Source organism: Bicyclus anynana, chromosome 15 (genome assembly GCF_947172395.1).
Source record: "Bicyclus anynana chromosome 15, ilBicAnyn1.1, whole genome shotgun sequence".
Lineage (NCBI taxonomy): Eukaryota > Metazoa > Arthropoda > Insecta > Lepidoptera > Nymphalidae > Bicyclus > Bicyclus anynana.
In genome coordinates, this window is record NC_069097.1 from 6,611,134 (window position 1) to 6,623,655 (window position 12,522).

Genomic DNA, 12,522 nt, shown 5'->3' on the forward strand with positions numbered 1-12,522 from the left:
CAGAAAAATCAGTGGGGTAGCGAAAGTATTAATTTTACCTTCTAATTTAAAAACGAGGGATTAATGAGGTGTATCCATATATTTCTATTTATTCACATTTCTTTTATAATATAATTACACGTTTAATCAAAGTTATACATGATGTATGTACTTACAACGGGCTTATTTTCAGATAGGTCTGCTTGATTTCCTGAACTGGACGTCTCCACCATACTCTGCGGTGTCAAAGTTGGACCACCTGGTGTGAACTGAACCTTCAGAAATGATCCCAGCTGCACAAGAAATGGAAAATATTACCTATAAATAGGCTCTGTGCATTTAGATATTCTTATACCATACTCTGCTAACTTAATAAATATGGCGGCCTCTCCAATTACTTGTAACTATGTAAGAAAATACTTCCCACCCTTACCCACTTTCCGGCCTTCAATTAGGATGAAATTTTGCACACGCTCTAAGTTCTGATAACAATACATGACTAGCTAAGAAACGTCATTCCAATATGGCGGCCTCCCCAAGATGGCGGACTGGCTGTTTGAAATCCACCCCTATGATATGGATTACACGACACGGACACGTTAATTAAATCCAATATTTGTAATTTTTTGTGCATGCTAAAAGCGTGTTTTTTAGTTTCTAAAACTATTTAAAGTTATTATTTAACAATAATAACTTTAAATATCCCATCTATATGCATCTAAGAAATACGCACCACTTATAGTGGGGCGCATTTCTTAGATGACACAAATTGAAAATAGAAACAAAATACAGGTTCGTAATGAGTCCTCAGTAGGTAGACTGAGGACTCATTACGAACCTGTATTTTGTTTCTATTTTCAATTTGTGTGTAAAGTGCCTAGGCTAGTTAAAAATGATAACTTCTCAAGGGAGGGTAAACGGCTACGTCTGTAACGCGTTACGTGGAAGCGTCAAGTTTAAGTTGTTACTTGTCTCTGCTTGTGTCGAGAGTGTCGAGACGCACACTTTTCTTTTTTTTTCTCTTCAGTTGATTTATATTTTATTGGGTATACCAAAGTTTCTTGTATTAATGATAGAGAAAACTTTGATGAATTTTATATTTGTACGGAACCCTCTTAATGCGAGACCGAATACGTTCCGTCCGTTTTTAGAAAAGAAAACGCTGAGTAATACGTTCAAATTAAAAATTTATGGCGACCAAATCAGTGTCTTTGAGAAAAATCAAGCAACCTCAGGACCGCCAAAGGAAAATTCTTCAGAAGATAAGCAATATTTTCCTGACAACCTAAAGTCGCGTCGGAGCTATCACATTTTCGTTGATATCGTATCCTTGGAGGCGAAAGCGGAATTTTAAATTTAAGATTTCCTTTCTGCGTCACACTCGGATCCCCAAGATGAATTTTCTGAAACCGAAAGCCGTAAAATAAAGAATAAAAAGCTTTGCGGCGGAAGAATGACAAAGTAAACGAATGTTTAATTATGAAAATCAAATTGTTTTCCCCGACGTATACATTTAATTTACCGCCGTTGCCATTATGAACCGGTATTCCAATTATCCGTCCACAAATGCGTATTAATTACATATTAAAAGCTGTGTAGCTTTCGCGGAAGATATTATATTATGAAATATATTATATATGAACTAAAATATCGACCAAACGGCAAACCGCAGGTTGGCAATTAAATGTAGTTTCACGCAGCTGCCGGTTTATGAAACTTCTTATTAATCTTCGATTAAATTAATTTCGTTCTCGAATTAATTTGCTAAAAGGAAAACTATTTAAGATTTATCTTTTAGCTTTTAAGTGTTATAGCTATACAATTTCATAATAAAACGATTATAATATTTCTATAGAAAAAATATTAAATCATCGATCCATGACAGTAACTATAATTATGACAATTTGCGTAGTTGCATGTAAGAAAAACTAATCATTTGTACATTTGTAGGTACTACGCTTTCGGAAACTGGATATGCTTACAAATCTTGACCTAAACTTTGCTTTATTTTGTTGATTGTAAAAAAATGTGCTTTTAACAAAATTACATAAAATATTTTTTACAAAAAAAAATATGTTTATCGAACTTTATAAATATATCAGTTTGCATCACACATTCAGAAACTGAGCACTAATATAAAAATTGACTTTTTAAAATTTGATTAATTATAAAATATAATTGTGCTTTTAACAAAATAATACAACATTCTTTAATGAATTTCGTTAATTTAGCAATTTTTGTAAGTTCTAGCAATGTATGATCTCTAAGGAACTTATTTTGTTCGTGTCTTTCTTAACTAACTTAATTAATTTAACTTACTAAAACATACTGCCAGCCAGTGTTGATTCTGATCAACAATATCTGCTCTTCTAGAACATATGCCAGTGTTCCACGAGGGATATTTGTTCCAAGCTGTACAAAAATAAAAGGCTTAAGTTTCAATTGGGATTAAGATGGCGTAATCACATAATTATAAATTGGCACTTATCATAAATCTCAATTTTTTTGCTCATAAATATAGTTTACCACAACATATGGTCACAGTACCACAATATATGGTCTCCCTATCACTTATTGGATAACTAAGGCTACGCCCAAACTGGGTTTCCATAACTTGCATCATTATAATAAAATGTAACTATAGCTTTTTTTTTTATTCTTTACAAGTTAGCCCTTGACTACAGTCTCACCTGATGGTAAGTGATGATGCAGTCTAAGATGGAAGCGGGCTAACTTGTTAGGAGGAGGATGAAAATCCACACCCCTTTCGGTTTCTACACGGCATCGTACCGGAACGCTAAATCGCTTGGCGGTACGTCTTTGCCGATAGCTTGGCAAGTTCGTTGATGATACTCCCATGATTTGCGGGCGACGGGAGGGGAAGAACTGCGTGGGTATGAAGTCGTGCGCGCGGAGCATCGGTACCCCCTCCCGGCCCCCGCGGACCATCGGGAGTGTTACGAATGAATTCGCCAAGCTATAGTAAGTATAATTGTTATATTGTTTAATGTTAGATGTATGGTATTGCTTGAATTTGAAATAATTAAATACACTCGATTGGTTTATTTTTAGTTTTAAGAGCCACTATTATTGTATTGTTTCATAATAATCAGTAGAGACTTACCCGCATTAATGAATCCGTTGATTTGAATAAAACCGTTCCGACCATAGTTCTGCCGTCTTCGTCGTCTAAGCCTACGTTCCCGTTGAGTGAATCTTGAGGATTTCGGAAACCTGAGTCTTTCCAATTACAAAAGAAAATACACAATATTATTATATATTTGAAATAATTGGGAAATACAGAACATCTTCGTTTGTGTTGTCTTTAATCTTGAGTTAAATTTTCATGCTGAATCAATTATGCATTTTATATGGGTCATAGCCTCAGACCAATTATTGTATAGGACCTGCCTCGCGAGACATTACATTTCTGTCAAAGTATATGATCAACGATCTAAAGCGTTTTTAAAAACTGTCTCTATAGAATCGATGTTAATTAGTTGTAATCGTGTTCGTCGGTTAAAGAGCTCCGTACAAATACCTTTTTGTGTAATTGAATTGTGTGAAAAACGGGCAAAAACTTCTAGTTTAGTATAAGATATATACCAAATCTAAGCTCGTTTTCCAGAAAATGACAGACAATTTTGTTCGTGACTATGAGTGCGATACAGGTCCTTCTATAATTGGTCTGAGGTCATAGCACAATGCTCGTTACTGAGGAATACAGAAAGCTATTCATTATTAAGAGTACCTACCATGTTGGAGTGTAAAATCAACATTATGAAATAAAAAAAAAATCGATTACCCCTAAGGAATAGACAACCCAAGTATTGTTATTTTATAATGAGCACATAGAAACTAAGTAATATATGAGCTCACCAAACTGTTCTTGTTTATACTGCATCAAGTTAAAGTTCCTCAGGATTTGCAGCGGATCTTGAGGTTTGTCTGTTAGAAGAGAGATGAAGTCTTAGAAGTTTCAAATATTTTAAAATAATAGTCTATACTAATATTATAAAGCTGAAGGTTTTTTGTTTGTTTGATTGAACCCGCTAATTTCAGGAACTGGTCCTATTTGAATTTTTTTTTCTGTGTTAGACAGCTCAATTATTGAGGAAGGCTATAGGATATATATTATTTTCGTATTCCTACGGAAACAAGAACCACGCGGGTAAAACCGCGCGGCGTCAGCTAGTTATCTATATTAATATTAAAAAGCTGAAGAGTTTCTTTGTTTAAACACGCTAATCTCAGGAACTGCTGGTCCGATTTGAAAAATTCTTTCAGAGTTAGATAGCCCATTTATCGAGAAAGGCTATAGATTATATATTATCTCCGTGCTCCAACGGGAACAGGAACCACGCGAGTGAAACCGCGCGGCGTCAGCTAGTATTATTATGAAATATTAATCTAAATCTAAGAAATCATACCTTCTAATATATTATTTACGTAAATGTAGGTAATGATATTAAAATACAATTAAATAGTAACGAATATATGTATTGTTTATATACTTATTACTCTTTATACTAATGAAGATTGTAGTAAGTTTTCACGATTTGGTAAGTATATTAAAATCTATTATAATATTTATTATATAAATAATAATATTTATTCATATAATAATAATAAACACCAGCAAAACAAATTTTCTAAAAATATACATTAAGAAACTATAGTACTATCACGGAGATAAAAATAAATAATGAAAATCGTAAAACAGAAGTCCTCGAAGTAATTCCAAATTGTACGAAGTAAGATTAAAAATTTAATTTAAATTTGGTTACCTGTGCCAGGTACGCGTCGATTAATCCCAGGATTATCAGTCAATGTGTCGATTGTGGCTTCGGTAACAACGCCGGGTGGGCCGGGTTTCCCCGGGGGGCCTGGCGGTCCTGGGACGGGGACATACTGCACGCTAGCAGACGGCGGGCCGGATGGACCCGGGGGTCCCCTGGCCCCGTCTTTCCCCGGTGAGCCCGGTGTTCCGTCGTACCCCCGGTCACCCTTCTCACCTTTTAGCTTCAATAAAATTAATGTGGTTTTACATATTTGATACCGTGTAAAGGTGTTTTCAAAAGTAAATTGGAATAATTAGGTGTGAGATAATTCTTAGACTTATTTTTATAAACATTTTGTTGCATAAAAACAACACGCCATTAACTTGCAAGGGATAGCCATATTTTAGTTAAATAAATAAGGTAAGTTTTTCTAGATAAGTACATACATATACCAAGCTAATTCACTATCTTTGACGTATGCTAGTTAGTAGTAGTAACTTAAACGAAATTGAGATTTTATGTAACAAATGTTATTCGGTGCCTACCAGTGGATATCATACAGTAGGTTCGTTTTAATAGGTTGATAATAAAGACCAAACGAAAAGGCAACTGATGATAATTTTTCTATTAGGCATGATTGTTGTCATCAGCAACATTTACTAAATTATAATCACAAAAATACAAAATAACCGACTTTTCTGAAACTATACCTAAGCTCTCATTCGCACGAGAATTTTTTTAACGGACTTTAAAAAACGTTAGATATAGTATGAATTTAAGTTAAGTTTTTTTACGTCCGTTAAAAAAGCTCTAGTGCGAATGAGGGCTTAAGATCGGTGCATACGAGTATGTGACTTGTTTCGACTTGGACGAGATGGGACGTGGAATTCAGGAAAATCCAGGAAATCACATAAAATACACACGAAAGTGTATATACACATCCATCCCCTTCTATCCATGCTCCCGTTATACACAGACGAAACTTAGACATGGTGTTTAGATATGTATAACACATAGCGAGTTTTAGTTTCTAAATGAGTATTTGTTTGGGGTTTTACAAAAAAAAAACTAAGTGTCAAATTTTTGTCGTAAGCCGCGTCGTTAGTGAGCTACTTACCTTTTCAAGAGTCGCTGGCAGGATGCCAGAATCTCCTTTTTCGCCTTTAGAACCAGGTGGGCCGGGTTGACCCGGTGCGCCCGGCGGACCCTATTAAAGGCGAATATTGAACGCTTTAGGAATTTACAAATAATGCATCAATATTATATCTGGCAGCCAAGATAGCTCAGTGGATATGACCTCTGCCTCCGATTCTGGAAAGGAGTTGTTTCGAATCCGGCCCGGGTATGCACAACGTTTCACTTGTGTGCATTTTAAGAAATTAAATATCACGTGTCTTAAACGGTGAAAGAAAAACATCGTGAGAAAAGGTTTCCTCACGATTTCTCTAGTATGCAGGTGCATACTAGAGAATTTTCTTAATTCTCTGCGTGTGTGAAGTCTGGCAATCCGCATTGGGCCAGCGTGGCTTAAACCCCTCTCATTCTGAGAGGAGACTCGAGCTCAGCAGTGAGCCGAATATGGGTTGATAAAGATGATTATATCTGAGGCGACTACCATATTAGTTTGTAATATTACACTGAAACAACAAATTCATACCTACATAAAAGAACCAGTTTCAATAAGTAAGGTTTCTAGTTTCTGCTCTCGATATTTGGATGAGCGGCGTGCAGTGTCCTATCAATATGTTACATCATCATCATCATTATTATCAGCCGATGGACGTCCACTGCGGGTCTCTTGCATGGACAGCATCCAGCGCCAGGATCCACCTAGTGGGGGGTCGACCAACACTGAGCTTCCAGGTGCGCGGTCACCATTCCAGCACCTTGGGACCCCACGTGCATGATTCGATTACGCAGAGAAAATACAAAAATAACTCGCTGCATCGCCTGTTAGCAACCAAGTCTCAGGTTCGTAGGTAAACACTAGCAACTGGCACTGTTTGAACGCGAGGAATTTTAGACGAATTTGAATATGTAACATATTCTTAATATAAATAATAATGTATTATATTTGTTACAGACTAACTTACCGTCCAACCTGGCAACCCAATGTCGCCCGAAGGCCCGTTCGTGCCAGGAACGCCCGGAGGCCCTGGCAAGCCTGGTGGCCCTCTTGGACCCGGTGCTCCTGGATGACCGCGTTTTCCTCTTGGACCAGTATCTCCTGGATCACCCTTTATAGAAATAAATAGTCTATTAAAGTCGTTTGATTATAGAACTTTCTTATTGTCAAAGATGATTGAGTAGCTGAAGCGCTGATATAATAAAGACACTACAATTGTGTTATGGAATAGTTTTTACTTCTCTTTTTTTTTTAGAAGTCAAAGGCTATTGAGGGTTAGATAAAGAGCGTACGAATATTACATGTTATGTACGAAATAAGTTTAGTGAACAAGTGTCGAGAAATTCCTATAATACTCGTAGCTAGATTAACTTTGGCAGATTTGATTTTCTAAAACCCCTAATTCTCCTTGAAACTTGATAATAAGCCAGGCTAAGTTTACGCTTTGAAGTACGAGTTTGTTATGTATTATAATCTCAACACGAGATTATTAAGATTTTAGATGAGAGACGAAATTTTCCTTTGAGGTAAAAAAAATGTTCTAATTTGGATTATTCGAATATAAAAAGCTTACATAAATGAAATGCCTAAAAAAGAGTACCTACCTACGTTTCTCATAAATGGTTGTGTATTTTTATTTAGATTATTTATATAAATTAGATTATCATAGATAATAGAAATGCGTGCAAAAAAGTAATTAACTTTTCCTCTTGATTTGACCTGTCCCTCAATTCCTGAACTTGATATCAAAAGCTAAACTAGCTAAGTCAAAGACGAAATAAAATAATAATAAACTTTTTCCAACATTATTTACTATTTCAAGCTGTCCAAGGTAACTGTATTGAAAAGGAAAAGCTCCAGATGTTTCAAGATAAATTTATTGTACTACTCTATTAGAGATTGTTGGAGAAGCAATATTTTAGAATTTCTCGGGAGATACGAAGGTTCAGAGAAAAACGTGGGATGAATTCATAATACGAAACAATCCATTTTGGCGTGCCTTATTATGTAGGCTCAACAGAGAAAGTAGAATATTTGCTGTAGATTTGCGATTGGGATCACAGCAGGATAGAGGATTTAGACAAACTCTATGTCAAAGTCCAGTTTGACGGTAAGAATGTAGCTAACTCCGCGCGGTTTTACCCACGTGGTTCCCGTTCCCGTAGGAGTAACATGTATAGCGATAAATGGGCTGTGTAACACTGAAAGTATTTTTTAAATCGGAGCAGTAGTTCCTGAGATAAGTGCGTTCAAGCGAACAAAGAAATATACAAACTCGTCAAAATTCAAAATTCATTTATTTCAATTAGGCTTAGTTTACAAGCACTTTTGAAAGGTCAAGATTATGTCATAATTTAATTTAATCTAATGGTTGTATTAATAGTCGAAAACTTAAAACTAAAGTTACGAGGGTTCCAAACGCGCCTTGGTCTGTGAAGAGCCCACAACAAACTCAGCCAAGGTTTTTTTTGTTTACCACCATTTTACAAACTTATTTAACACAGTCGTATATTAGAATTTAACACCAAGCTTTTTATCATTACTATAATCATTAACACTATAATAAGCCTTTCCCAAAAGCTTGCGTTTAATAAACACTTTGAACTTTTTGAATTTTTTTTTTCAGTCAGCTTTATAACATTAGTAGGTATTGATTATGACAAAACACCTCTGTATTTCGATGGTTAAAAAGTAAACATTTGAATCTGGACAGGAAATCCATTACGTTGATACGGATGAATAGCTAACCTTAATTCGTACGTCATTACTCATTAGTAATCCTACTTTCACGACAGAATTAGTATTAAATATTCTTTTACTGTCGCCAGATTTGTGCCTGCTTGTTTTTTACTATACTAATTCTACAAAAAAAGAAATGAACAAGGAATTTTTATTAGTGAAGCTAATGAATATAAATACGAGTACTCAGGGAATCGAATCATGAAATCTCGAAAACCGATATACAAAGCTGAAATTTGGCAGGGAAGTAGTTTATAGTTATCCACTAAGAACGGATTTTGCGATAGGGCCGGATTAAAGAGGTCTAAGGGCGGACGAAGTGACGGGCGTCCGCTTGTATATTATAAGCTATTACAAAAACCTAAAACATACCTACATTTAACTTTGACTTCTTAAGCTCTACAAAAATCAACTTCTTCACCTTTCGGTTCGTTAGTCGCAAAAGAAATTACTTTTTATACAAAAAAAGGCTTTTACTTGTTCTCGGAAAAATTACGTAGCTGCTAAGATGTAAAAAGTGTGATATTTTTGTGACTCAGCTTAGCTCCAATTTATGATATAATTATATTTTTCAAGATCTTTCGTTTTCTTTCGAGATACGAGCAAGTATTTAAGGTTTGTTTCAATATTTTGTTTAATGGCAGGCGCGCCACAAAACACCCTTTTTGTATGAGTAATTAAACTAACTATATATATTATTATAGTGAACAGTTCGTTCTCGAACAAAATATAATAATTAATATCATTTTCTCATTAATATGAACGTTATTTACGAAACATCTTTACCTGAACAACTATTTTTGCTAAAATTAGTTACAGCTTACACTGTTTAATTAGACATAAAATTAAAAATTTTGAAAACCTCCGAATGTCATGAAATTATTAATTACTCTCTCGATCGAGTCATCAATATTCTCTTTCAGTGGATATTCATTTGAGACCACATTCGAGTATATTTGCAGACATTCGGTTGTTCTTCCCAACTTTCACCTCCCACAACTTTTAAACGGCTCAACCGATTTTCATCAAATATGTCTAAGCACACTCGCCCGTAAGTCAACTTTGATAGAAAAAAACTAAATTGAAATCGCTTCATCCGATCGGGAGATATGGTGCCATAGACAGACAGACAGACAGACACGTCAAACTTATAACACCCCTCTTTTTGCGTTAATAATAATTTATCAAAAATCTTGCTTAAACATATTAGAATATAAGTTACCTTGGTCATTACTATAGCTTCTTCTCGTGATATCGCGACTGGTCCCGGCGGCCCAGCTTCACCCTTATCCCCTTTAGGGCCAGTGATCCCTGGTTCTCCTTGAGTACCAGGTAGCCCTGATGGCCCAATGTCACCCCTTTCACCAGGCTTGCCGTCAGTGCCAGGAAAGCCTTGTGGACCTTCCATACCTCTGCTGCCTTTCTCACCCTGGTTAGAAAAAATGTTTTCAATGGTTATAATAATGAAAAAAATATTATCAAAGATTCTAGTTAAGGCTGTTAATCAAAATTCTAGATAGTATTTTTAGGTAAGTACATATTTTTTTCTTTGTTGATATATTATTGCATATCTGAGGTTCTAAGAACACTTTTGATGGTAGGTAGCAAAAGTCTACCAACCTGATTCATCTGTAATTTGGATTGTATTTCATAGATACTTGTCTATAAGGCTTGCCTTAACAATTTAAAAATAATAATATCAAATAACACGAATTTTAAATATCTCTAAACAAAATGTTCTTGATACCGAGTTCTAAATCTTTTACAATATTAAATAACGTTACCTTCTCTCATAGATTTGTTAGACGGAAGATGAAATTAAGCTGCTAATTCAAGTCGCCCGCCTCATTATTATGTATGAAAATTACTGTTTTGTTTCCATCTCGTCTCATAAAGCCGCCAGGGAATTGAGCAACTTGTTGACGGAAAAGAAACTTGCGGGGAAAAAATGTAGCCTGGCTTGGCACTGATATGAAAATTAAAGACACCTTATTTGCGAAGCGAATTTTCTATAGTCGGAAAAGGTTGATTAAACAAAAATTCTACTTTTATTATACGAGTATTTACGGTCGTATTTAATTACTTATCAGATATCACTTTACTTAACATTAAATATTTTTTGTAAATGTATTTAATTCTAAGCAGTAAGAACGTACTTAAAATGTGATTGAGTTTAGACAGACCGACTTAAAATACAACTAATATACATATCTAGAAACCTATTGTTTAAAATATATTCATTTTGATTATTTTTGTGTGACTATCCTGACCATCATCATCATCACCACTTTTACTATCGAAATTTTTAAAATGTACTGATTGTGCCTACAAGCCAAGTATAATTGGGCGTCTTTTCTGAAAGTGTAGCAGTCTGTTTACGAGTAGAAAACATTCAGTAGAAGAAGACAGAAAAAAGGCGAATGATCGTCGTGTAGTATCGAAATTGTGACATTCTTACAGTCAAAATTTGTTTGTTCTATGTCAACATCATCATCATTATCAGCTGGTGGACGTCCACAGCTGGACATAGGCCTCTTGCATGGACTTTCAAACAAAACGGTCTCGAGCCGCCAGCATCCAGCGGCACCCTGCAACACGTTTGGTGTCTTCGGTCCACCTAGTGGGGGGTCGACCAACACTGCGCTTTCCAGTGCGGGGTCGCCATTCCAGCACCTTGGGACCCCAACGTCCTTCGGCTTTTCGAACTTTGTGGCCTGCCCATTGCCACTTCAACTTCGCGATAAGTCACTGATATAGCTCAGCGAATCGCGAAGCTGAAATGTTCTATGTGTGTTGAAGAAATTATATCATTTTTGTTTTTTATACTGTATTTTATCTTTGTTTTGTATATCAATGGTCATCGGCTTTCTTATTTACGTCTCGGGTAGGTAATTACCTTTTCACCCCTTTCTCCTTTATCGCCTTTCAGCTTGACGACTTCACGTAGCTCTGAAAACACGCGTCATTTAATATCCATGGTATTACTTACATTATCTAAAATAAATGAACTAAACAGATGGCCTAGTGGCAGTTTGACACTGTGACGATCGCGTAAACGTAAACGCGTATTTTTAAGTAATTGAAACAGTGCCATCTAGTGGCGCTACTGCACAACTGTTTAAATTCCATATAAATTCGCGTTTACGTTAACGCGATAGTAACAGTATGAAAATATTGAAACTCTCAGTAGGCACACAGGTAAGTACTTTACTAATATTTGTTTATTATAAGAAAAAGTCTTTATATATAATGCTAAACAAGAATTTCCCCACAAACAACCATGTGTAAATACGGTATCTTTGGACGATTCAAAGGTCAATACAATGATCTTTAATTATACATGCAAATATAAAATCTTATTTTTTATATTTTCTATCATGAAAAAATCATGTTTCCAGTCGTCAGACGCTTAGCTTAGGAAGCCCTCGCTAGATACCCTTAAACTTAATTTAAAAAAATAACCATATGTCAAACTCCATGATTGGCTACAATAATTACTTATGGTAGGAGCATAGGTTGACAAATAGCTGTCCTAAGAAACTAAAGCCTTCGTATAAGGGACTTTTACAGGCTCTTCGTCCAACACTCGTAGCAATAAGCTCTTCTTAATAAATTTATTGGTACATAAATAAATCTATACTAATATTATAAGGTTGAAGAGTTTGTTTGTTTGATTGATTGAACGCGCTAATCTCAGGAACTAATAGTCCGATTTGAAAAATTCTTTCTGTGATAGATAGCCAATTTATCGAGGAAGGCTATAAGCTATATATTATCCCCGTATTCCTACGGGAACGGGAACCACGCGAGCGAAACCGCGCAGCGTCAGCTAGTAGTTAATATTTTATCTATTACATTATTACTACTAAAAATACGCTTCCTGATATTCATAAATAA

General features: G+C 35.5%; 1 protein-coding gene across 3 annotated transcripts in view; it reads right to left on the reverse strand.

Annotated features, from left to right (window-relative positions):
* Positions 1-12,522, reverse strand: part of LOC112052439 (collagen alpha-1(XVII) chain-like) — an 86,533-nt gene that overhangs the window by 12,640 nt on the left and 61,371 nt on the right. For all 3 annotated transcript variants that reach the window (XM_024091516.2, XM_052885731.1, XM_052885730.1), the window contains exons 10-18: positions 11,522-11,574; positions 9,848-10,054; positions 6,854-6,997; positions 5,878-5,967; positions 4,767-5,001; positions 3,859-3,927; positions 3,104-3,219; positions 2,299-2,391; positions 156-272 (exon numbers count right to left, since the gene is read on the reverse strand). In XM_024091516.2, the coding sequence (XP_023947284.2) occupies positions 156-272; positions 2,299-2,391; positions 3,104-3,219; positions 3,859-3,927; positions 4,767-5,001; positions 5,878-5,967; positions 6,854-6,997; positions 9,848-10,054; positions 11,522-11,574 (1,124 nt within the window). The remainder of the gene's footprint in view (positions 1-155; positions 273-2,298; positions 2,392-3,103; positions 3,220-3,858; positions 3,928-4,766; positions 5,002-5,877; positions 5,968-6,853; positions 6,998-9,847; positions 10,055-11,521; positions 11,575-12,522) is intronic.